At 40.0% G+C, this 27,196-nt stretch overlaps 1 protein-coding gene across 2 annotated transcripts in view; it reads right to left on the bottom strand.

Moving 5' to 3' along the window:
* Nucleotides 1-26,618, bottom strand: part of SOBP (sine oculis binding protein homolog) — a 169,181-nt gene extending 142,563 nt beyond the window's left edge. For both annotated transcript variants that reach the window (XM_013966453.2, XM_013966454.2), the window contains exons 1-3: nucleotides 25,936-26,618; nucleotides 12,091-12,229; nucleotides 9,857-10,042 (exon numbers count right to left, since the gene is read on the bottom strand). In XM_013966453.2, the coding sequence (XP_013821907.2) occupies nucleotides 9,857-10,042; nucleotides 12,091-12,229; nucleotides 25,936-26,031 (421 nt within the window). In that variant the 5' untranslated portion in view covers nucleotides 26,032-26,618. The remainder of the gene's footprint in view (nucleotides 1-9,856; nucleotides 10,043-12,090; nucleotides 12,230-25,935) is intronic.

The raw sequence follows: 27,196 nt of genomic DNA on the forward strand, positions 1-27,196 counted from the left end.
TCATGGGAAATAGATGGGGAAACAGTGGAAACAGTGTCAGACTTCATTTTGGGGGGCTCCAAAATCACTGCAGATGGTGATTGCAGCCAGGAAATTAAAAGACGCTTACTCCTTGAAATAAAAGTTATGACCAACCTAGATACCATATTCAAAAGCAGAGATATTACTTTGCCAACAAAGGTCCATCTAGTCAAGGCTATGGTTTTTCCAGTAGTCATGTATGGATGTGAGAGTTGGACTGTGAAGAAGGCTGAGCGCCGAAGAATTGATGCGTTTGAAGTGTGGTGTTGGAGAAGACTCTTGAAGAGTCCCTTGGACTGCAAGGAGATCCAACCAGTCCATTCTGAAGGAGATCAGCCCTGGGATTCCTTTGGAAGGAATGATGCTAAAGCTGAAATTCCAGTACTTTGGCCATCTCATGAGAAGAGTTGCCTCATTGGAAAAGACTCTGATGCTGGGAAGGATTGGGGGCAGGAGGAAAAGGGGACGACAGAGGATGAGATGGCTGGATGGCATCACCAACTCAATGAATGTGAGTTTGAGTGAACTCAGGAAGTTGGTGATGGACAGGGAGGCCTGGCGTGCTGCAATTCATGGGGTCTCAAAGAGTCGGACACGACTGAGTGACTGAACTGAATGGAACTGACTCATTATAATAGTTTACCTGTTCACTGTTGAGGGAGAGAGGTTCTAAATAAAATAGCATTTCTACCTTTAAAATCTTATATTTTTTGCTTCTTTTTCTTGTTTTCTTACATTTTTGATGAATTCTAGTACAAAATAGAAATGATGATAAATAGAAATGGTGATACTGGTTATCTTTATCTGATTCTGGACTTCAAGAGAAAAGCTTTCAATATTTCACCATTATGTACAATGTTAGCAGTAGGTTTTTGTGGATATTGCTTGTCACATTATGGAAGTTCCATGCTATTCCTACTTTTATAAGAGGTTTTATTATTGTGTTAAATTTTTATTAACTTTTAAATTTCTGCATTTTTTGAGAATATTCTATGAGCTTTATTGTTTGTTCTGTCAATTAGTTAATTATATTAACTATTTTTACAATTTAAATTAATCTTGCATTCCTAGAAAAAATTATTTAGTCATGACACATTATCCTACTGTTTATATCACTGACTTTGATTTGCTATGATTTTCTTCAGGATTTTTGAATCATTGTTCATGATAAACAATTTTCCCATGTTAATGTAAACTAATTACATTAAATTATCATTTTTATTTTTAATGCCTTTGTCATGTGATAAGACCAAGGTCATGCTGGCATCATAAAATGATTTCTATTTCTCTAAGAGAGTTTCTCTAAGTTTGCTTTTATTTTTTCCTTAAATGGTAGAATTTAACATTGAAGCTATCTGGGTCTAGAATGTCCTTTGTAAAATGATTTAATTATTTAATTTCCTTACTACTCAGGAAATGTAGAATTACTCAGGTTTTCTATTAATTCTTGTGCCTGTTTTGGTAAATTATATTTGACATACTGTGACTTCTCTTTGTCAGAAATTTTGGAAAATACTTCTAGTGATCACAACTTATGTATAACATCAAAATGATTAGATTTAATAACATATGAGTGATATTAATCTTCTTATTTACTCATATTTAACACTTTCTGGCACTTTTTCTTGATTTTATTTTATTTTTATTAATTTTTATTGGAGTATAGTTGATATACAATGTTGTGTTATTTTCTTCTATACAGCACGTTCAATCAGTTATACATATATCCACTCTTTTTTAGATTATTTTCCCAAACAGGTCATTAAAGAGCGTTAAGCAGAGTTCCCTGTGCCATACATAGGTTCTTATTAGTTATCTATTTTATATATAGTAGTGTGTATATATCAATCCCAGTCTTCCAGTTTATCCCTCCTTCCCACCTTTCCCCCTTGGTAACCATAAGTTTATTTTCTGCATTTATTTATGACTCTTTCAAAGTAAAAATTAACAATCATTGAAAGTTGCCCTAAATAGCATAAATCTTCCATCAGACTTTCAGCTGCTGTAACTATACACATAGGTAACTAGCTTTAAATATCTTCAATTAATTAACAAATATATATTGTGGCATGTTAAAATAGACCCTTTCAAATCATAAAATCATCTAGGCAATTCACTATATAAGTCACAAAGCCAAGATTTTAAAAATATAGGGAAATTACAGATTACTTAAATTAACTACATCATTTTTCAGACAAGGAAACTGAGGCTCAGAGACGCTAAATGGCTTATCCAAGATTATACAACCCATCAATGGCAGAGCTGGCATTAACAATCCAGGTCTCTCCTGGTTCTTGCTCTGGTAGTTTTTCCACCACATCATGCTAGCATTCAAACTACACATCCTATTCGGCATTAAGAATGACTGAACAGCACTCTAGAGCTGGAGAGCCGCGACTACTAAAGCCTGTATGCCCAAAGCCTTGCTGCTCCACAAGAGAAGCCACCTCAGTGAGGAGCCTCTGTGCACTGCAATGGAGAGTAGCCACCACTCACCTCAACTAGAGAAAGCCTGCGTATAGCAAGGAAGACCCAGCACAGTCAACAATCAATTCGTAAAACAACAACAAAAGAATGACTGAACATGTTGAAATTTGAAATAACTTTTCAAGACCCCTTGATTACATTTAAAAAGATAAAACAGGACCCATGTCATAGTAGTTAACATTTTAAAGCTTCATTTTGTGTCTTTTTTATCACTTTGAATTTTCAGTGACTATCTTCTAGCCTACATTAGGTTTCAGATGCCACTTCTCCTTGTACAAACACAACAGCTCCCGAGAATCTGCCTGTAGACTTCCTACTACTCCACTTTAACTGCCCTTCTACTGCCACCATGTACCCTCCCAATGCTGCTAAAATTAAATTATACTTCCCAAAACCAAAGTAGAATCATGTTTTGATTATATATCAAGTATACTTTAAGTGCTTGGTGGTCAGGGATGATAAATGTATTTGTACCATGTACGTGTGCATGTGTGTGTGCTAAGTCACTTCAGTTGTGTCTGACTCCTTGTGACCCTATGGGCTGTAGCCCGCAAGACTCTTCTGTCCATGGGGACTCTTCAGGTAAGAATACTTGAGTGGGTTGCCATGCCCTCCTCCAGGGCATCTTTACAACCCAGGGATCGAACCTGTATCTCTTATGTCTCCCGCACTGGCAGGCAAGTTCTTTATCACTAGTGCCACCTGGGAAGCTCCACCATATATATATGTATGTGTGTGTATATAGATAATGTTTCATAATATATATATTACATATAATTTGTATTTATATTGTCTATATTTATCTTATCTCATACAATATAAAGAACATTCAGTAAATACATTATTGACTAAAAGACTGATACTGTGTTTTCGATAGACCAGTGGTATGAATATGAGTTAAGGAGATACTGCACCTAAGTTCAGCTAACAGCTTGGCCACTTATTACCTGTATGACCTCAGACAAGTTGCTTAACTTTTCTGGGTCTCAGTTTCCTCATCTGTAAAAAAAAGTTAATAATAGCATCCACACAGAGTTGTTCTGAAAATTAGATGAGATAATCTATTAGCACATTGCCTGGCCCATAATAAGTGCTCAGAAAATATTAGCTTGATGAGATTATATCAATACTTTTATTAACTACTAGTACTCTTGCCATTTGCCATAATTCCTCCTGTCCTTGTCCTAAGTGATTTGGAAAACTCTCCAAATCTGAGGGTTCAATGAACCTCTTCTTTTTGATGAGAAATGTATCTGCTACATAAATAGTAACTCATCCAAATCCCATTAACCGTAGGTAATTTTATTTAATAATGATATTTTAAAATTTGGACAAATAAATAAATGGCAAGGCAATTTTTATTAAATCCTGTTTTCTCAATGGCTATTTGGAATACAGCATTCATATGCAAGCCCCAAGAATATTGAGTAACAGATAAAATAAATAATGATCATAACGCAAACCACATTCTGATTCCCACTTCCCTGCAAGTACAGCTCCATGTAAGAATTACAGGAGCCAAAAAGTAACATGCTTATTAACTGTGGCTTACTCAGCTATATACATAGAGCTTAGCAGATCACGTGAATGTTTCCATATTCTCCGGTAACCTAATGGTTCCTTAGAGCCCAGTTCTTATAACCCCTAAAGAATTTCAAGATTTGCCTGAAAAAATACATTTCCATGACTATGACTGAACACAAATGTGGAAAGCTCACTGAAAGCAAACCATCCTGGAAGATAGGAAATGGTCATTGTTTTCCAAGAAAGGCAAGACGCTTCTGCACAAAGGAAATCAAACTGGTTTCAGGAGCTTAATCTCAAGTCCCCCACGTAAACCTGCAAGTGCCATATGGATGGACCCTATGTCTCACCTCACACATGGGAACATACTGGAACAAGAATATGGTCACTTATCATTGAAGGTAAAAGACATGTTATTCAAAACTGCCATATAAATGCATCCAGAGAGGTGTATTCCCTCCTTTTTTCACATTCATTTTATTTTTAAGGTATTCAGAGATCTAGAGGGATCCTGGACTTGTAACTGGCAAGTTATAAGCCTCCAGAAAAACCTGTCAAAAGACTCAGATCTAAAATGCTGCTTCCTAGATATACAGTGTTTTCTGCAGCCGGGCTCAGTGAAACTTTCACTAGCAAAGTCTCTGCTACCTCTTCAGCAAAACAAAGCGTACTAATTGTTTTACTGACATTTTTAAGTCTTGGAAACACAATGTTGTTCTTGGGACAAGTCTAAGAAGAAGAGATAAAAAATCTTGGTTCAAGTTCCAGTTGGTTACTTTAACCAGGAGTAGGCAAGGTGGGGAGACCTAACCTTGCCCAACCACTGCAGAGAGCTGATGTCTAGTCAATGGAAATGGAAGTGAAAGTGTTAATTGTTCAGTTGTGTCCAACTTTTTGTGACCCCATGTACTGTATAGTATGCCAGGATTCTCTGTCCATGGTATTCTCCAGGCAAGAATACTGGAGGGAATAGCCACTCCCCTCTCCAGGGGATCTTCCTAACCCAGGGATCAAACCCAGGTCTCCTGCACTGCAGGCATATTTTTTACCATCTGAGCCACCTGGTCAATGGAACTGAGTGCTATTACATATGTAAAGCAATAAAGACCAATATAAGGTCTTTGTAAAAAAAAATTACTGAATTTAAAATTCATTTTGAATGGCTTTGCTTCAATAGTCAAACTTGCAGGGGAGCAGAGCAGACATAAGTATTTTGATGGAGACTCACTATTGTACAGCTCTTATAATCCATGCCGAAAGTCCTTTAGTGGTACAACCCTCTCTGAATGAAGTCCCAAAGGGTTGAACCCATATTAAAAATCTCTAATATGAGAAGATTTACAGCAAGGTTACAATGTAATTAACCTGAGTTATCTTTCAAAACTCTTGCTGATATATATTCTGTCACTTCAGACTATGCTTACACTCTGGTTTTTTAAATTAGCAAAGAAGGAGGTTTTCATATTCATTCTAACTTAAAGGATAAAGGAATGTTTGCATAAAAAGAGTTGGCTAATACTTTCTATTATTTTCTAATATTATTCTTATAACTATATTCTTACAGCTGTTTTTTTAAATGGCTACTCTGTATGGCAAAACCTTACTCTGTCCACTGCAGAAAAGTTTGTGATTTTTATTTAAGGATCATGGTGATTCCCTTCATTTGTTTGGAGGAGGGAAAAAAAAGTAAAAGCAGAGCTATTATTCTGTGTTTATAACGTAAAAGCAGAGCTATTATTCTGTGTTTATAACAAGTCTATTACCACAGCAACGACCGTGATGTCACAAACCCTACACCAAGGGCCAGATTCTGTCTCCGAGGGGGGAAGGGCAGCTTAGCCTCGGAAATTGGATGGAAATATGCAGCCAAAGAGAGGTCAAAGCTTGTGGTAATCACCAAGACATGAGGAGTTCCCCTTCTCAGAAGAAAAGGGGTGCAGGAACAGAAAAGCAGTCCCCGAGGCCCAGAAATAAGCTACCCCCACACTTCTGTCTGCAGCTGTGCAAAAGCAGAGTGGAAATCCAAGCGAGTGTGGTATCACTGTGTTCCTGATCACGAGAATTCCACTGGGCCCACTGGCTGCCAAACGTGGATGAGATCCAGTGGTGAGCCTGCCTGAGCACATGAAACACTCTCTGGAACTAGTGCCTGACCAGATGTAGCCTTCTGGTACCTCGGAGCAGAAGCAACTTGCCTCATGATGGCAAGACTTTAAAACCAAGCTGGGGTTTTACTACTATTACGAGGTCACCCAGGCTCACAGAACCACAGATGCTTAGAGCTAGAGAACTTATCAAGTCTCCCAATAGATGTGGGCTTGAAAAAAATAACCTTCTGCAGAAACAAGTTGTATCCCGTCATTAAAGGAATCTGAAGTGGCATATTAACAAGTATTCCTATTCTGATACAGTCTAGGGAAATTCTATATAAATATGCTGAAATGGCAACTTTATATTAAAAAGAATATTGGATTAGGAATCAGAAGACTTTAGTACTAGACTCAAGTACTTGGAAGCCACATGACCTTGAGAAAGCCACTTAACTATCTGAGCTTCAGTTCTTTACTTAATGACATCTCAAATGCTATTTCTTGGGGTTATTATTAAGATCAAAGTAAATAAAATAATAAATTTGAATGAGTTTCATAACTATAGGATTTAATACGAACATAAGGTATCGTGAGCATTTTCACACAGCTAGTTTACAGTATAACAGGAATAATTTGAACACTAATAGTTATTTTCATTCCAGGAATCCAGAGTATACATACAGTGCTCATCTTCCCTATCCTGAGAGGTAGACACTTGCTTGATACAGTCAACTCTAAATTATTCAGGGCCTGATTATCAAGGGGCCGCTTTCTTTCAGCCATTGTATGATTAGTTTCCCTCAGAAATGCCACATTAACCTATATATGGTGAGAAAATTGACAGTGAGTGTCCCTCAACTTATCTTGAATAATAACTCTGGTAAAATTTTAGCAAAAGGAAGAACTGAAATGATTAACTAGATAGGAGTTTTTGGATAACTGGTGAACTTTACACTTATCTATGGATAAGGACTCAAACCACTGTCACAAAGGCTATGGTCGTGGTCAAAAAGGTTGAGACCAACTCAAACAAGATCCTCGCACTTTCTCAGTGAACAACAGAGTAGTCTGTACTATTTATGTATGTGCAGTAGGAATTTGAATATGTCATTCATTCATTTATTCAACAGACCCTGGTGGACGACTATTATGTGACAGAGCTCACCACATTCCCTGAAAACCCTGCTGTTTTCCTAACCTGTCACTGTCCCTTCCTTATGATGTAACAGACAGCACTTCAACAAAGCTCATAGCCCGACTCTTAGAAACTCTATTCACCTTCCTGTTATCATGAGACTTTTGCCAATCTTACCCTAACGCAAGGGTCAGCAAGCTGTTTTCCCTGAGCCAAACCCTGTTTGCTGCTCTTTTTGTAAATAAAGTTTTATTAGAACACAACCAGGCCCATTTGTTTATGGCCTGGTTATCTATGGCTGATTTTCTGCTGCTGCAGCAGAGTTCAGTAGCTGTGACAGGACAGGATAGCTCCAAAGCCTTAAATACTATCTGGCCATTGACAAAGCTTTCCGACCCCTGCACTAGATAACATAAGTCAAAATTCATCTCTCCTGTAAGTTTCTGCTTAGGGAATAATAGAGTAAGCTCCTTGAAAGCAGAGAACTTTGTGTACCTTTGTCTTGTCATATGGAACCCTGGAGTAGGACTGGGTCAAGGTTTAGAGCAGATACAGAAAATTAAACATGTCCTCCCCTATATTCTGTTTTCAACAGATGAGTGTCCTAGAATTCCATGGAAGACAGCACAAAACCACTGGTGTTCAGTTACTCTGGCTTTTAATTCCTCAGAGTTTTTACATCTAAGACTTCCAAGGCTCAATTTTTGGCCTCTATCCTTTGCATATTTATTTCCTGATCTGATGTGGAATTAGAGTTAAATAGGAGCTGTGTGCTTGAATTCCACGTGGCTGGCTCAGCAGGAAACTCCAGGGCAGGTTTTTTGGCATGCCAAACTCATGTTAGCCTCAGCTATGCTAATTTCTAGAGCTGTTTGCTTTGCTCAAATAAACCTTGGAGGGGAATTTGCATTTGGATGCACACCTTTTTATGCACAAATTATGTGCATGATAACTCTAGGGCAGAATAAGGTCTGAAAAAAAAGAAAAAGAGGCATGGCATGTACCGAAGGGCTTCCATGTGGCAAGCACTATGCTGGTGCTTTACATACATTTTCTCATCTCAGGGCCACAACTATCTCAGGTGGTGAAACTGCAACCCCCATTTCATATATGTGGAAATTACATAGCTGCTCTACACTCACAGACCCAGTAAATGACAAAGTCTAGATTTGAACCCCATCTATCTAAGCCTGAAGCCCGTGTTCTTTTCACTTAGGCTGTTTTACTGGTATCCTCCTCAACATCACCACGCACTGAAGCCATTGGACATACATCGAAACAAAGAATCCTACATTTACAAAATTAGTCAATTTTCTCTCCAGTTGTCCTATGTAAAATATATCTTTGACCCTTTAGGAGATAAATCTGGGTCCCTCTGCACCATAAAACAATCAACCAAAGAATAACAGTGGCATTATGGAGACAAACATTACATGAAACAAAAATTATGTTAGTATTTGGTAGACAAACACGATCACAAGTGATTTTGATATGTAAATGGATTTTCATGACATATGTGAGGACCTCAGTATGAAAGGACACTTTTGCTGCTAAAATGTAATAGGTCAAGTAAGAGAATATGCCCATACCATGAAGGAAAATGTTAGTAACACTTAGAAGATGGTATAAATATATCTATAATGTAAGCCCAGTAATTTCTATCTTACAAACATATTCACCATTTATGGAAACATAACCAAACACCTATCTTCTCTCGCCTCAAAAAAAAAAATAATAATACAAGTGTTATCTTTAGTGAGTTATGATAAGTACTGCTATCAAAATTCATTATTTATCATTGCTTAATTCAACATACAGAAAAATAACCAGCACAGCAATTAAGCATTCTAGCAAAATTTTAACATTTTACAACAAGCCAGATACAATATTACTGAACTTTCTCCATGTGGAACATAACTGTAACCTAACCTGCAATAGAACATCATGCTCAGCCTATTGCCATCTAGCTTAATACACTGCCATCTAATTTTCTGGAAATATACCAGAACTGATTACATTTTCATCCAAGTAAAATTTGAATCTCCATTTTTCAAAAAGCTCTTAAAGAAAGCTTTCCAGGAATTAGAAACAACTCTGTACGAGATGAGTAACCTGGGTTGTTTCTTCAGTGGATTTAGAAGAAAGGCGCACTGGGGAACAAGCCTGCCACACACGCTTTATAAATTGCCCCTTCCTTTGGGAAACGCACCAGGGAGACGTGGTCCTCATTGCACCACACCAAAGAGCTCAACCATGGTTCCTTTTTTTCTTGTTAACCGATCAGTATGTATCTTTTTTTAAATTAATTTATCCTTTTTAATTTTAAATAGATTTCAGAGAAGGAAAATAACTTTTTTTGTAGCCAGGGGTAGGAAAATTTATTGTCAGTTGAAGGTCGACAGCCTAAGCAGTAGTAGATTGGGGGTATTTGCTTAATAAAGTAATGTTCTTCAAATGATACATACACTCACATGTCTTAGCTGCAATGTCCCTAAAACAGTGTTTTCCAAAATAAACTTAAGCATTTAATAATTATCATAGGGTAGTTTAAACAATTTTCTGTAAATTATTATCACTGGAAACCCCAGTAGTGACTTACCTGCTGGCGGCTTTATGAAAGGTGGCGGAATTAAAGGTACAATAATGGGCACATTGCCATGATCCTTCGACCCTGCAGGTGAGTCACTGAGTCCATTTCCTGTGGCAAGCCCTGAATAGCCTGTGCTTATATTGTATGGTGAAATAACACTGTCCTCAGGTAATTTGGGTTTTGGCAAAGAATTTTCTGTAAAAGAAAAAAAAATCATTCAATATGTTGAAGAGACTTACTTTCCTTACAACCACATTTTCGCAAGTAAAATGGCTATGGAATAAATTTTTTTTTCTTGCCAATCTTTAAACACTTTACCAGAACTTAATCCTGAAACTTTCTCAGCTGTGTTACCATAAATTTCTTATGGGCTCCTTTACAATTTGCTCCACCATGATAGCTAATATCTCTACTGTATCGTAGTGATGAATTTTCACACTGTAAAAGGCCACAGAAAACTGAGAGGCAATTAACCTTTTACATATACAAAGTGATATATGGCAGGTATCGCTCTCTGATACCAAAGGAGAAGCTTAAAAAGTGGCCCCCTACCATGGTAACCAGGTCCTGATATATTATAAAGGTGAGTGGTAATATAATCAAAAGAACCAATGAGAAAGAAGCTGATGATTAGGAAAAAAGAACACAAACTGTTATTTCACAGGGCAGACTCATTAACCCATTAATAGCCATTAAAAATTAACAAAAATGGGGCTTCCTTGTGACTCAGTGGTAAAGAATTCGCCTGCCAATGCAGGAGACATGGGTTCAATCCACAGTCCAGGAAGATCCCACACGCCTTGGAGCAACTAAACGCATGCGCCACAACTACTGAGCCTGTGCTCTAGAGCCCAGGAACCACAACTTGAGAAAAGCCCACACACAGCAACGAAGATACAGCACAGTCAAAAATAAATAAATAAAATAATTTTTACAAATTAACAAAAATGATCATAAAGAAAACTTCTACTGATATGAACTTTGTGAATTTTATCCTCACATATGAACCATTAAAAAAATAAAACACTCAACCATGGAAAACAACTTTTTCCCTTCAGCAGCATATCATGGCATTCTCTCCAAGTTCCCCAGAGGCAAAGATTATTACCTAGACCAAGTATTAAATGAGCTATTAGTTTATAGACTAAAACTCATGACTTGCATTTTTTATTTACAGTGAACTTGTTATTATCTCTGTAACATGATATGTACAATTTCATAGCAAGCTTAACATAAAATTTGTCACGTACGTTCAATTCCACATGCCCACAGGACAGCTCATTTACATTTCGTTGCTTGGCATATAAGAAGGAAAAGCACTATCTTAGAGACTGGAAATAAAGAGCATGAACAGGTAGTGTATGCCAAAAGATTCTGAATGCAATGAAAATACAGATCAAATTGCCAACGATATCACACAATTAGTTTAGCTCACATTTTATTCAAGTTCCCCAAATGGATATTCCTTTATGGATATTCACATATTCCTCTTCTTTTCTTTGATGAACAAATCTTCAATCCATATTTAGGTTAATCAATTCAGTACGCAGAGCAACACCCACCAAGGGTTCTAGGCTTCCCTCATGGGGTATCTGGCATTGCTACCCACCGGGAGAATCAGTGTTAATTCAACTCTGCCAACCCTCTAATTTCTACTCTCTGGCCAGGCTTCGATGATAATTCCTAAAGAATAATATAGGATCCAATCATCTACTACTCTCTTACTTTTCTTCTTACCCTACCCAAGGCTGTGGGGATAAGGCGAACACTTCAAACAGAAAATAGAAGTAGGGCTCTCCTTTAGAATTCTCACCTAAAACTGGGGGGCAAGAAGAGATATTACCAAATTAACCATGATTGTCTCTTGCAGTCTGAAACTTTAAACCTAACATTTCACTTAACAGAAAGCACCAGCCCTTAACAATTGATATATCAAAGGGTTTAGGAAAGCAGAAGTTAGCAAACGCTGTCCCTTTCTCTACCTTTGTGAGCAGGACCGCAGTGCTTAGGATCCCGAGCACTGTCTAGCTAGCCCTCCCATTGCTGGAAAGAAATTAAGCTGTGACTGTTTTTGTTTTATGTTGTGCTCTTATATTCTGCTTATGGGAAAGCACTCCTGGGGATGTACATTTAAATCAACTATTGGCATAATCAACAAAATGAGTCCCAGAGCAACTCAATTCTGGCAGGTTGAGATAGTTAATCCTTGTTTGCATGAACAAAGGGACATTAAATGTCATTACCTTTGAGAACAGAAATGTGCTGCCGGCTCTCTCCATCTGTAGGATAGCTCCTGAATTCAATATCTTCACCGTCTTTCAATTCAACCTTATCATAGCCATACCAGCCAAGGAGTTCATTCATAGTGTTTTCTGCAAAGTTCTGAAAGAAAAGCATAGGCTGCTTACGTATATAATCAGTAACTATTTGAAAAAGAATGCATACATTGGATTCTATTAGTACCACCCCGTGTTCTGCCAGCCTCACCCTTCCTTCCTTACAGTCATGTTCATTTTTCAAATCACGTTTGAAAACTGTCATGCATTTAAATCTCAGGATGACGCATCCAATTATGACAGGCCTTCAGACATTTGCAATTTAAAGATAATAAGAAAAAAGGCATTTGTCAGTTTTGCTTAAGAATAGGAAGTCATATTTTGGCATATCCTTCTGCAAAGTCTGTATCTTGAACTAATACGAAAATATTGAAAGGTAAAAGCACGAAAACAGCTAAGAAGAGACTTTGAAACTGAAAACAATCGAGCATTTTGTGGCTCAGATTAATTTAAATTAGAATTGCCTTCTAACAGGTGTTGTTTCTTAACATAACTCTGATCTCAGATAAAGCACAATCTCAGCAAAGAAATAATTCCTCGACTGTCAACCACTACCATCCAGGAAGCTGAATAGGCTACAAGGGTTTTCCTTTTTAATTTTACCTTTTGTAACAGTAGTCTTTAAACAGCAAAGCATAATTTCCTTTACGAATTCCATTAGTGACAGATTCTTTCCCCATGAAATCAAAGGTCATTATGATTGTCTTCTGACAAATAACGTAAAAGCACCAAATAACTTTAAGGTTACTAGTCAGCTCAGATTTTGGATAACACATGAAAACACTTAATGAACTATAAATCAATCTATAATCAGCCTTCTGTATCTGCAGGTTCCTTATCCACAGATTCAAGTTACTCCTGTGGAAAATATTTAGGAAAAAAATTTTCAGAAATTTCCAAAAAGCAAAACTTGACTTTGTCATGCAGGCAACTATTTATATGGCACTTATATTGTACTTACAACTCTTTACCTAGCATTTACATTATATTAGGTATTATAAATAATCTAGAGATGAGTTAAAGTATATTGTAGGGATGCGCATAGGTTATATGAAAATGCTACACCATTTCACACAAGGGACTTGAGTACTGAAGAATCTGGTATTCCAGTGTGGAGGTGGGATGCCCTGAAACCAATCCCCTGTGGATTTGGAGGGACAACTCTATAAATGTAAGGTATTATTATTGTTGTTAGTATAGATGTCAAGCTGTGGAAATAATGGGTAAATAATAGTTGAACAAATTTAAAGCTTATACTACCAGGTGACTATTTTTAATGAACTTAACAAATGCTAGGTCTTAATTCTTGTGTGTGCCTTAAAGTATCTCTATCTGAGAAACACAGAGTAGAGAAGGGATTACCCGGGGCTGAGGGGTGGCAGAAATGAGGAGACTGGTCAAAGGGTATAGTACAGAATGGTGTATACTACGGTGATTGTAGCTAAGAACACTATCATACACTTGAATGTTGCTGAGAGAGTTGACTCTACATCTTTTCACTGTAAAAAAGGTAACTATGTTACAGGATAGAGGTGGTAGCTAATACTGTGGTTGTAGTCATTTTACAATATAAATGTGTCAAACCAACACATTGTACACTTTAAACTTATACAATGTTTTCTGTCAATTATATCTCAATAAAACTGGGAAAATTAATAGAAGGAAGAATCCTATATCATTGAGTAAGAGCTTTATAAATGTTTGCTGAATGAATTTTTTTCAGTTCAGTTCAGTTGTGTCAGACTCTTTGCAACCCCATGAACTGCAGCATGCCAGGCCTCCCTGTCCATCACCAACTCCCAGAGTCCACCCAAACCCATGTCCATCGAGTCAGTGATGCCATCCAGCCATCTCATCCTCTGTTGTCCCCTTCTCCTCCTACCCCCAATCCCTCCCAGCATCAGGGTCTTTTCCAATGAGTCAGCTCTTCACATGAGGTGGCCAAAGTATTGGAGTTTCAGCTTCAACATCAGTCCTTCCAATGAACACCCAAGACTGATATCCTTTAGGATGGACTGGTTGGATCTCCTTGCAGTCCAAGGGACTCTCAAGAGTATTCTCCAACACCACAGTTCAACAGTATCAATTATTCGGCGCTCAGCTTTCTTCACAGTCCAACTCTCACATCAATATGTGACCGCTGGAAAAACCATAGTGTTGACTAGACGGACCTTAATTTTTTTAAGGCATCTAAAATTTTTAAGGCATCTTTATCAGTCAAGACAGCCTGAGCACCCCAGATGGAGTTAGAAAAACTATATATTTTAACCTACTCTATGACTCAAAGAATCTTTTCTCATTCTCCCTAGAAGTTGTCATTTCTGAATTACACTGGGATGTATAGTTTATACCTGAAACAAAGCACCCAGGCTCAACCACCATGTGCACAGCCTCAACATGCAAGTTCCATGTTCTTTTGAATTTCACTTTAGATTTCAGCAGAGTTGCATAAAAAAGAAAGGATATTACACTATTCCACACACACACACACACACGCAGACACACACACACAAACCCCTGGCATTTCAAACCACCTACATGATGCTAGACTTTTTTCTTTTTGCTTTAGTACTCACTTGAGCTCAGAGCTCCAAATGGGTCAATCTGTGATGGTATAATGCACAAGCAATTTTTTAAAAATCTAGACAGATTGATTCAGTGTTACCATCCACAAGGCCAACAGTCAGCCATATCAAGCTTTAGTGAGGCATTTATTCTCTCTGATGGCTGGTCATGTCCACATTAAATAGACATTCCTTTCATGAATGTGCAAAGATGATATGATCGATATGTATAATAAGCTCAGCAACTTCTGGAATACCACTGAGGAGGATTCAGCTAAACACTGCACTACTCCATCAAAAGACATTCCTAATTGAATGAGGTGTCAGTCTTCCCTAGCTCTCAATTTCTTTCACTGAGCTGAGTGCCTGACTGGAGAATGACCATCCTAGGCTCACAAATAGAGGTCTTCCATCAGGGCTCTGGCAGCAGAGACCTCAAGGATAACGATTATACCTTGCATTAAAAAACAAACCAGGGACCTCCCTGGTGGTCCAGTGGTTAAGACTCCGTGCTTCCAATGCAGAGGGTGCGGGTTTGATCCCTGGTCCAGAAACTAAACTCCCACATGCTGTGTAGCACAGCAAAAAAAAAAAAAAAGTCTTGCCAAAAAATATTGATTAAAAAAAAAAAAAAAAACCAACAACAAAACCCCCACAATCCCCAACAGTGTTAAAAGCCAAGTTCAAGCCATCCGACTGGTAATGTATACTGTCTGCCTGACTCTCTAAGAGAAATGAGCCAAAAAGATAACTGCTGGCCACCATATCTAATTTTCTAGGCCATTTGTATCCTGGGCGCCTCTCGCTGGTTGTGTCTAACCTCTGAAGTGACACAGAAGCTACAGATGCATCATTCATGGAGCAACCTCCCAGTCAAGGATACAGATTTGTTTGTTTCAGTCCAGCTGCAAATCCATTCAGCCTTCCAGAACCAATCCCAAGGATGGGATCCAGAAGTTTCAAACATTTGGGTAAAAACTGACATTGCAACTGGATTATTGATACCAAATTTGTGTTATTTGGGCACCTTAACTGCATCACTCAGTTTATGGTTTGTGCTGAAAACTCAGAGGCCTCACGGAACAATCAATATGAACAAGATCTATTTCATGATTTTCGAGTTACTATAAATGTCAGTGAAAATAAACTCTTAAGCATTTCCTTTCTTATCACTGAAAATAAAAAGAAACACCTTAATGTTTAGATATATGATTACAAAAGCAGAAAACAAAAGGCTTATAAAGCCTTGAGCCACAAATCTCACACCTTTCATAAAAAAGGAACAAGATAAAAGAGAAAACAAACACCAAGGTTTCTTGTATTTATACTACATGAAGGTATTACCTATACAGAGGTATTACCTCTGTCTTATATACTATACTACACTAAGAAACTGAAGAATCCCAAGGAATAAATAATTTTTAACTTGATTTAGAATTAAAACTTAGAATTTGATGCTAGACATCACGTGGGCTCATTATGGTGCTAAACCAAAGGAAATGAAATGGATTTTTGCAGTAACCATCCAAGAAACATAACATATTCTGATAAGTGAGTTTAATGTTTATGGTCCATAAGGGTTTTCAAGTTTTTCTACCAGAAAATTAAGGTGATAAGAGTTAAGTGCAGAGAGATTTTTGAGGTAAGGATGTTCAATAAAAGGTCAGGCTACTGTACTGATAGAAATTGTAAAGTTGGTTTCCCCCAAAATCTTCATCCAGAATTTCTCATGGAGACTTAACAGCAGGAAACTCAAGTACAGTCTCTCAACGTCCCTTCCAGCGCTAAGATTCTGTGAAATCAAAGAACTACTTACACATGATATAAAATACATTTCACAAAGAAATATCATAATTACAGTGATCACACATCATAAATTTCACTGAACAGCCACTATCTCAAATATTTTATCATTGTTCCCATACACCATCAAAAGTGCCAGAATTTCAATATTCTGGCACCCAAAACACATTTTGCAGACTGCCTCTCGCCCTTGGAAGTGACACAAAAATCCTCTCTCATACCATGTGGTCCAATTTGGGTTTGGAAAATAGGTCACTATAATTACAATGATAATGTCTAACACTCTTATAGCACTTGACAGTGTTTCCACATCCTTTAACTCTCTTGTTCCTTTCAACAACCCTGCGAGTTAGGTGTTTGGTTTCCACAGTAAACTTCTGGTGAACCTCTGTGACATCCTCATTTTACAACAGAAAATTGGAACATACAGAAGGTAAACGGCAGGCGTGAGAGATCACCTAGTAAAGTCAGAACAAAATTACAGATCTGATTCTTATACCAGGACTCTTTCTACTATAAATTCTGTTCAGTCCAATGTGTCAGCAACTCCAAAATAACTACTTCCTTGGTCCAACAAAGGACTGCAAAGAAATCATATTACAGGATGTCAATTTCACATACAAAGAGCTTTCCAACCAGGACATATCTACTTATGGTAAACTTGTTTTCTGATTTGGTCATTGATCTCTACTCTCCTTAATTATCTGTACTGTTGGAATAGTGTTCTTAAAATTCACAATTAAAAGTTAATCTTCTCATTTGACAACTTTTTGACATCACATCTGACTCTAATGGCTTTGCACTTTTAATACTTTATCCCCATACTCTTCTCCCTTTCAGATCCCTCTCTCTCATCTCCAGGGTTTCTAAAGAAAGAAGAAAATTCTAACATTTAGTCTGAAAGCATGATCTTTCCCTAGAATTAAAAAGAAAAGGTGGAAATAATAAATAGTAGAAAGATGGGAAAGTTTACTTTTCCTCATTCCTCTGAGTTCTTTCTACCCTGGCAAAATTTACTTTTGTTGGAATTTAATTCCCAGGACATTCATTAGACATTCTCCTTACTCAACTAGAAATACTGTATGCATGTCAAAGTTCAATCTATATGGTTTTTAACTGAACATTTTACCAGGTAAACAATGAAGACTTGACTTCAAGTCATTTTGAAAATCACAGTTAATTACAAAAATCTCAAAATACCTCTAAAACGAAAGTACATCAAGGTCTTCAAAGAGGACTAATGATTTTATTTTGAACATACCAATCCAACTTTAAAATATAGGGTGGGCATCACTGATTTCTTTCATCTCAGGCCTTACATAACTGAATGTCGATTTGTTTTCAACTTGGTATCCTACCCAAGAGAGCAGAAAGTTTTCGGAAAGCTCCCAATCATTCATTCAAATGAGAGAAAAGCCACATTCTCCCTCTTCTCACAAATATAATTTCCATTTCACTCCAAGTCCTATATCCCTTTCCAGTGCTAGTAAAATATATCCTCCATCCCAAACACACTGTAAGTTATACGAGGGCAGAAACTTTTTATTTCATTTTATGCCTCATCCAGCACAATGCCCAGCACTTAGGAGCTAATCAATAAATGTGGATACATGTGGATACATCCACAAATATTTTTTAAAATGTGTAAATATGAAATATGATTTTTCCATATTTTTCTAATGTGTAAATATAGAAACAAAATTCAGGACACATGATTCTTAAAAATGTGTGAAAGTTTAAAAAATTATAACATCTAATGTTAATGAACATCCTCAAACTATTAGGAATTCAAGTTGATTCATTTTTTAAAAAAGGTAACTTGACTGTATGCAATAAAAGTTGAAGAATTTACACACCCTTTGATTCAGCAATTTTATTTATTTCTAGGTATAAACTATTCTAAGGAAATATGTGCAAAACAATGCATGTTCAGTGTTGTTTTCTTAGAAATAAACTAAATACAATCAGAATTTGGTTAAATAAATATAGCTTAGTCATAAAATCACCAAAATGGAATACTATTTTGCCACTAAAATATTCTGTGGATAAATTTTTACTGCCATGGAAAACTGTTAACACTATATTAAGTTCAAAAAGGAAGGTTAGTACACTATAAGACCATTTTTAAAAAAATGTATCATACATTAAAAAGAACATGGAAAGAATACATCAAAATGTTGACAGTAATTGTGTCTGGGTGGGAAAATTATAGCCTTTGTTTTTCTTTTTTTGCTATTTGTATTGCTTATTCTGCTATTGCTGTCATGCCTATGAATTATTTTATAAAAATAAAAAAATAGTTTTAATTAAAAATTAACACATGGTCTTCCCACAGACAACCATGTCCGTCATATTCATAGTCTTAATGACAGTAAAAAGGATCCATCAATTACATTACTTAACTTTAAAACATTCTGACACACATTATCCAAGAAAGTAGAGCATATGAGAAATATTTGCAAAGGAAAAGGAAACCCCCAGTCCTGAACAATTTACAAGGCAGGGAAAGAAATGCTAGTATCTCTGCCAGTTAAGGTTATGAATAATAGAATGATGGTTATTTTTGGAAAATATTTTATCTCTCTTTTCACCTCCATGCGTTCTGACTGAGTTGTAAAGTAGATTTCTATTAAGCATCATTCGACTCCCTAATTAAGATTTTTAAAGGGTTGGGGATGACAGAGGATGAGATGGTTAGATGGCATCACCGACTTGATGGACATGAGTTTGAGTAAGCTCTGGGAGTTGGTGATGGACAGGGAAGCCTGGCGTGCTGCAGTTCATGGGGTCACAAAGAGTCGGACATGACTAAGCAACTGAACTGAACTGAACTGAAAGGGCTCGGGGGAGGAAGCTGCAGAAGAGAGGAAATTTCTTCTGTAGGAAGTAAGAATTAAACTTAATTAGAAATCAGTTTCTAGCTCTATCTATCCCCCAGATCTGAAAGTTTAAAAAAAAAAAATAGTAACATCCAATGTTAACAAGCACTCTCAGACTGTTGGGAATTCAAGTTGGTTCAACTTGAAGTCATCTCTCTTAACACAGATCTAATGGATCAGTTTCATTTTAAAGGTTTTACCAAGAAGGAGCTAAAATTTAAGTGGTGGAAAAGAAATGTCTACAGACTACAAAGTGCCTCCACGCTTATGACTTCACAGGATCAGAAGGCATCTTAAGGAAAAGCCACTCCCACAGACGTCTCATTAGAGAATCATTCACATGATGTCATGAAGAGATGCCAGACTCATACTCTGTATGCAGACTGCACCCATTGACCCTGTTGTTTGGCCCTGAACCACACACAGATTCTTGGCCTGAAATCCTTTGAAGAAGGTCACTGAGCTCCATTTGGGTCACTTTGCAGCATTGTTCTCAGCCACAACCCAAGGATTATAACACGGTTCTAAGGGCAGGCGATGCATCAGAACACTAAAGTCCAGCTCCGACCTGGAGCAGGCCTGAGGAGAAAGTCTTGCTCTCTTACTGACACAGTCTCAATGGGAAGGTTGTATAATTGTCACATGAAACCAAAATGTGTGTGTTTCCACATGTAAAAATCTACATTGCTTCACTGTCTTGTTGTGACATGGAGTAGACAATGATGTCCCCATGTTTTAATCTGTAGCCAGGACATCAAATGTCCTAAAAAGGTCAAACAAATGTGTGAAATTGTGGAGGCCAGCCCTTGGGCTAACACTTTGGCGGGCATAGCAGGTGTGCAGCTGTGGGCAGCTGTGTCCTATCACAGCTGCAGCACTGGCTTCAAAATCACCAAGACTTGTGACATTGTTTTCCTGTCCATGCCAAAGCCACTGGCTTTAAAGCAGGAATTCCACAGACGTTTAGTTATATAGGAGATATTAACACCCATCAGTTTACAGATTCAAAAATATGCATTCAGCAAATTTCACCCACCTCAGGCTTTCATGTTTGTTTACATGTTTCAATTGGCACCATCAAAAACAAAGTTGCTTTTTTTTTTCTATTCTACCCTGGAATATCTCTTTTCTTTTAGGAAAATATTCAATAATCTTATTAGCTTAAGAGTGTAAATGTGGCTGACTTCCCATTCCGCAAAAGGAAGTTTCAGACTTCAGAGATTTTTAAAGGATCCACCTTCTACTACTTCTAATAATTTTTCAAAAGAAAAAGTATAAAGACTCAATAAAAAGAATACTTCCTTAGAAGATATAAAAAGTCTGGTCACCCTAGCAAGATAGTCTATTTCCCTGAACTCTCCATTTTCAAACAGTCACTTGTAGTGTGTATTCACTGGTATTTGCCCTTTTTGAGGCCCTGTTTTTTGACTTTCCTTTAAAAACTCTGTTACCTCTTGGTTTCTATGAGTCTGTCTTTCACACAAGGAGAGTAGAGCTTGGCTTCTCAGAGCAGTGCTTGGCAAGCACAGAGGCAGGAAACGCAGAAGGGAATGAGTCTGTCAGACTCATTTTCTTCTAGTTCAAATGTTTATTTCAGATTCGGGAGGAAGTGGAGTGGTTCCTTTCCATTTCCTCCTCTCTGGAACCTGTGAGCTGTGTAAGGCTTAGAGAGTCTTCCTCTACCACACATCATCCTCACAGGTTCACAGATGGAGAAAGAGACTCTTCAGAAAATTCCAGGTTTGAACAGAGCAGGATTCATAGCTCTCTCTGCCCTCCCAGGAACTTCTCTTATGGGTTGAGACTACAGCCTTGAGCAGGACAACTGAGAGCAATGCAGAGGACAAGGCCAGTGGGCTAGGGAACATCCTATACCAGCTCCCAAGGGGCCAGGACCACGTCCCATCTGACATAAGTTCCCAGCCCTGCCGCACAGCACACCCCAGACCACTTCTTAGCCAGGGAGGTCTGCCATAATTTGTGAATGTCACAGTGAGATCTGGTCCCAAGCCCACTTCCTAGGTTCCTGAGACTTACTGTTTCTGACATCAGGATGGAGTTTCAGGAGCAAAACTTAAAATATACCTGTTTTAGTAATGAGCTGGTTTCAACCTTAAACATGCTGACTTTTCCAATCCACATTGTGATATCACTGTTTTATTTTATGACAAGCTATTTAAATCACCACACTCACAAGCTCAACTCTGCAACTTGCTTTATCGTCTATGCAATTGACACAGGTCATTTTTAATGCCAAATGGAGACCATCAGAAACTAAACTAGAAAATCTTATGGTGGGTTTACTACTAAACTCTAACAGATGTGCCTGACTCTAACATTAGGACTGAAGCATAATTTTAGGTACAAATTACTTATTAAGAATATTTATAGACAGAGAACTTCTTCAGCAAAGAACCTAAGACATTTAACACAGCTTATCCTGTAGCTGAGCAATTGATAAGGAAGCCAAACATTGTAAATGCATTAATTTTGGTTTGTTTAGGAAAGTTTCCAGGGCAGAGTGCATGATCTAATCACATTGGTTTTGTCAAAGTTTTAGAAGATGAAAATCTGACTCATTATCTCTACTCATAGCTTAGACTTTTTTGAGCTGTATTACTGTTTGCTAGTCACTAATCATGTTCATGCTCACCAAGATCTCTGCATATAAAATATATACTCTTAAGTGCAACTATATTTACACTTACTCATATATTTACATTTACACATCCAATATTACATCTAGTTTCTATATTATGTTCTGGATGAACTCCTGAAACAAATTAACACTTCCATATGTCAAATTTCCTCCTAAGGGCCACTTATTATGATTCATGTGAGCTAACAATATATTGAAGGCATATTACATTAATACAATCATCACAATATTCACTTTAGAAACCGAAAGTACTCAACATATAAATTGAATTGCCATCTGATTGTTTAAAATTCCCTCTATTGGTCACTAACTAAACAAGGCAGACTGATTGTAAGCACAGTAATGTAACAAGTCTTTTTAATTAAGAAAAACCAGGATGAAGTGAGGGAAAGGAAAGATAACGAAACATAGTAAAGATCATAATGAGACAAACATTTCTACTTGAAGATATTTTCACTAGAGGACACTAAAGGCAAGCTATGCCAAGTCATGTACTTTTCACACACAAAATTATATTGTATCAAATTTAAATTTGTTACAACTGCCATGTACATTATACCAGTGATAAGGAAAATGTAACTCAATATCTGATCTAGTGAAACAGCAACCAACATTAGCTTCTAGCCACATGAAGGCAATCTCCAATGACATTACTGGTGTCAGCTAAACCTCTGCCAGTTTGTCTTCTCCGTCCATTTTTAAATAAATGTGTGACTATCTCAGTTAGGAAATCTTGAAGTCTCTATGATGAGGCAGTTTGGGTGCTCATTTTCAGTGCCCTGCATTTGCTGTACTTAAAATAGACACTTGTACCAATGTCCTTTCTATTACCCCAAGGGGAAAAAAAAAATCACATACACACCAGTCCTTTTTCTTTCAGCTCACAGAGAAGCAACTTGATCCCAGCAGTGTTGAAACCTGAGTAGGTCACTGTACACCACGATAAAATTCCCTAATCCCTGAGCCAACTCTCCCTAAGGGGGGCCTCCTCCTGATCCTCACTTCCCAGGCTGACTTTTGCATTCGCTCTCTCCTCTTTCCCCCTTTCATTTCCCCTACCTTCAAGCCTTGATACGTGATCCCCGGTGGGGGCTCAGGTTTCCGTTTTTACAGCTTAGGCCGGGCTAGCTGTATACATTCCTTTCTTTCTGCCGGGCAGTGATTACTTACCAGAGCTTAGTTTACGCTGGTCCAGATGAAAGCTGTTCAGATGAAGGCAAACACAGCCAGGCAGCTCCAGCGGAACCGATATGAAGCTGCACAAGGCCACATTGTGTTCTCGGTGACATTTTGTTACACATATTTTTACACAGGGCAATCAACTTGTTGAGTTACTCCACAATTTAGGCTTGGGGAAATGGAGAGGTAGTAATACCAGGAGGTTTGGGGAGGGGCTTTATGCATGTGGTTATTAATATTAAAAGCAGAAAATATTGATGAGTTCAAGATAACCCACCTTTTGACTTTGAGAAATCACTTTAAAAATGAGAACTTTGGGCGCTATTATATTAGAAGAATGCATACTGAAGAACTGCTCTAGAAATGGGATTTCATCACTCACTGGCGTGCTGTGCACTGACCTGACCGAAGATTTTGACTTGGGGTCTCTTACGCATTGTTCCAAACAAGGGGAAAAATATGGATCCTTCAGGCAATTGAACTATTTGCTGCCTAAAACTTCTTATTTAATGCTACTCTGTACTGAAATGACAAGGATTAAAACTTCAAATAGTAGGTGGTGATTTGGAAGAAACATAACATTTTAAAAAGAGGAAATTCTGTGCATGAAGGTTAATTCCATACTTAGTCCTGCAGCACTGGCTAAAAATTGTGTAATTTTTCCCCTTCACACAATGTTGTTTTTGTTTCTTCCTCACCAGTTCAGACAAACATCTGTTATACTGTAGAAGGACAACTATCTCCCAAACCACGGAGTGCCCCTGCAGCCAAAGTCAACAACGCGAGCCCCAAGCATCGAGCACAGTCAGCCTTTATATCCAGCCGGGATAACATTTCACATGTTTTGATTAAAATTAGCTAATTTGTAATCCTAGAACCTATGAAACTTAAAAGCTGCCATCCATATAGATCACATTAGGCAGAGTGTTTTAAAGGGCCAGTGCACACTGTGATTTCTTGGTGGCTTCACCTCCCTCCTTTTCCTCCAAGACCAATTTAAAATGAAACAGAAGAGTAATCTGGAAATGCAGGACAGGAGGGAAGGGTGAGTGAGGAAGAATGGTTATCCTAAACTGTCTGAATTCCAGCCTCCATGGGAGGACAACTCCTACCAGTATCTTTAAACAACAACAACAACAACAACAACAAAAAACTATCAATGGAATCACTGGTGGTTTCCATCACAAGGAATGGCACTGATTTCTAAGGCAAATCTTCCTCAACTCTTTCTTGGACTGAAGCTGCACTGCACGCTTCCAGGTGCTAAGTTCCTCACCCAGAAATCAAAACTCTTATTCCAAAATGTTGCTACAGACATTTTCTGAAAGAAAGGAATGCTAACCATACACACCTAGGTACTATATAATATATATAGTATTTATTATCCATGGGCCCCTTTCAAGGCACTCTCTAGAATATGCTTGTTCTAATCAAGACGATGTCAAACTGCAATAGATTTTACTTAGTGGCTTGCCATTTTCCTCGTTTATCTTTTAAATACCAACTAAACCAACCTGACCAAGTCAGTGGGCAGTGTTAAGGACTCTATGCAGAAGATGGGGAACACCAAGAGGGCTGCAGAATGAAAACCAAAGTCCTCCCTGAAATCTACTTGCTTGTAACTCACAGAAAGACAAAAATTACAAATAAACATTAAAAATAAAAATCAAGAGAAACTCGTGAAATCAACACAAAACAAAACCCTCACCGGGCAAAAGCTGCAACTTCATGGAAAATAAGTTGGTGGGGGTGAAGGGGGACGAGGGGGGTCCGGAGCTGAGCGGGGCTCTTGTGCAATCACTCCAACGCGAACAGCTGGAGCGCCAGGCTGCCGCGCTCGCCACCTCTGGAGCACCGCTGGCCTGGCGGGGAGCCCGGCCTCGCCAACAGGACTCCGAGCCGGCCTTTCCGAACAATGGGCAGGCGCTCTGCGAAGGCGGCCCCTCAGACAGCTATCTTTTCAGCAGGGCTTGCCCGGGTCTGCTTAAACTGGGAAGTGAAGCATGCAAAGGCTGAGAGGGAGGCGGAGGCAACCTAGTGAGAGGAGCGAGCAGGGGCGGGCGAGACGAACCGGCCGTCAAAAACGGTACCTAGACCTGCGTCGCTCGGGCCACAACTCGCCACGGCACTGACAGCCCCTTTACGCCGATGCAGCAGGGTACTAGGAAGCGGTACGGAGGAACCGGGAGATGAACTAGGGAGAGAGGGGTGGAATCGAGCGCTCCCGGGATACCTTTGGCTCGGCGGCTTCCTAACTTTGGAGGGATCCGGGGATGGCTGCCGAAGAAGAGGGGAAAAAAAACTACCCCACCGACCAGGAAAGCCTCTTCACCATACCCACCCTCAACTTGGGCTCCGGGTCCCCTCCTCCCTGAAACGCGCCCGTCCCAACCTGGGGTTTATAAGGTTAAAGAGTCTGTGGTTTCCCGGTCGTCCCCCACCCCCACCCCCATCAAATCCGAGGCAGACATCTCCGGGATGCAGCCCGACAGTTGGCCTCTGTTTTGCACCTGGAGGAGGAGCTGAGTCGTTCAGGGCATCCTACGGAAACTGACAAGCGCTCCTCTTACACCCCCTCCCCCCCCCACAAAAAAATCCATACAACAGCCCGAAGGGAGCGGGCGGGAGAAAGAGCTCGAGCTCTCTGGCCCCGAAGTCCAAAAAATACCTTCATTTCCTCATTGATCTCCCTTTTCACTGGGTGAGCCGGTTTCCTGCTCCTTTTATTTTCCGGAGGTCTCCCTTCTTTCTCCATTTCTGCCATGTTTTTGTGTCTGGTTTCGGTGGAGATGAAATGGCTGCTGCCGCCGCCGGCGGTGGCGGTGGTGGTGGTGGCGGTGGTGGAGGTGGTGCTGATGGTGGCGGTGCTGGCGGAGGTAGCGGTGCTGGCGGGGCCGGGGCCGGGGTTGGGCGCGGGGCTGGGCGGGGGAGGAGGGGAGGCAGGCTCCGGAGAAGCGCGGTCTCTTCTAGCGGCGGAGAACGTCAGTGGCTGTCAGAGGGAAAGGTAGCTCGAGGGGTCTCGGGGATGCCGCCGCCGCCGCCACTCCGGCTCCCGCCGCCGCCGCCGCCAACGCCGCCGCTGCCCCCAACGCTGCCGCTGCCGCCGCCGCTGCTTCTGCCGCTCCCGCCGCCGCTCCCGCCGCCAACGCCGCCGCCGGGCTGCATCCTCGGTGCCCCGTGGAGTCGTCAGCCATCTTCCGGCGCTCTGTCCGTCTGCATGGGCGAGGGGGACGAGGGCCCGGCGCGGAGACAGCGGCTCTGGGCGTGCGTGCGTGGATGTGTGTGTGTGTGTGTATGTGTGTGCGCGCCCGGGAGAGCGCGCCAGCCCAGGCACCCAGCGCCTGCCGCGAGCCGAGCCGGGGGCGGGCCGGGGGCCGGCGCCGGGAGCAGGGGGCGGGCGGGGGAAAGGTAGGGGGGGCGCTAGGACAGCCCCCAGCTCCCGAGCGGGCGTGGCTTCCACCGTCACAGTAGACGCGGATGCTGCGCGGCTCCGGGGGGCTGCTCGCGGCCGCCGGGCTCATCCGAGGCCGGCCCCGGCGGGACACGGCGCCCCTCGCGGCCGCTACCTCGGTACGACGCCCCTCGGGGGCCCTGCTCCGACCCCGGCCGCCCCCTTCAGCTCCGTGATGAGCTCGGGTGGGCTTGGAGTTGGGTTTTGAGCCCGAACTGGAAGCTGCTTAGGAAAAATGAATGGGGTTGCGGGGAGGAGATAGGGCGGTGGGAGGGCGTGGGGACCAGAGGTCGCGCTGATAGAAGGCCGCTTTCCGCCCCCCGCCCAGAAGGCAGACTGAGCTCGCCCCCTCCGGATGGCAAGATCGGGGTCTCGGGGAAAGGAAACCACAGTCCTGACCTCTCCACAGCTGTCGGGGACAGTGTCGCCTTCTGGGGGCCACCTCAGGGCTCGGGAGGCTGGAGGCCCCTTGGAGATC

Source organism: Capra hircus, chromosome 9, assembly GCF_001704415.2.
Source record: "Capra hircus breed San Clemente chromosome 9, ASM170441v1, whole genome shotgun sequence".
Lineage (NCBI taxonomy): Eukaryota > Metazoa > Chordata > Mammalia > Artiodactyla > Bovidae > Capra > Capra hircus.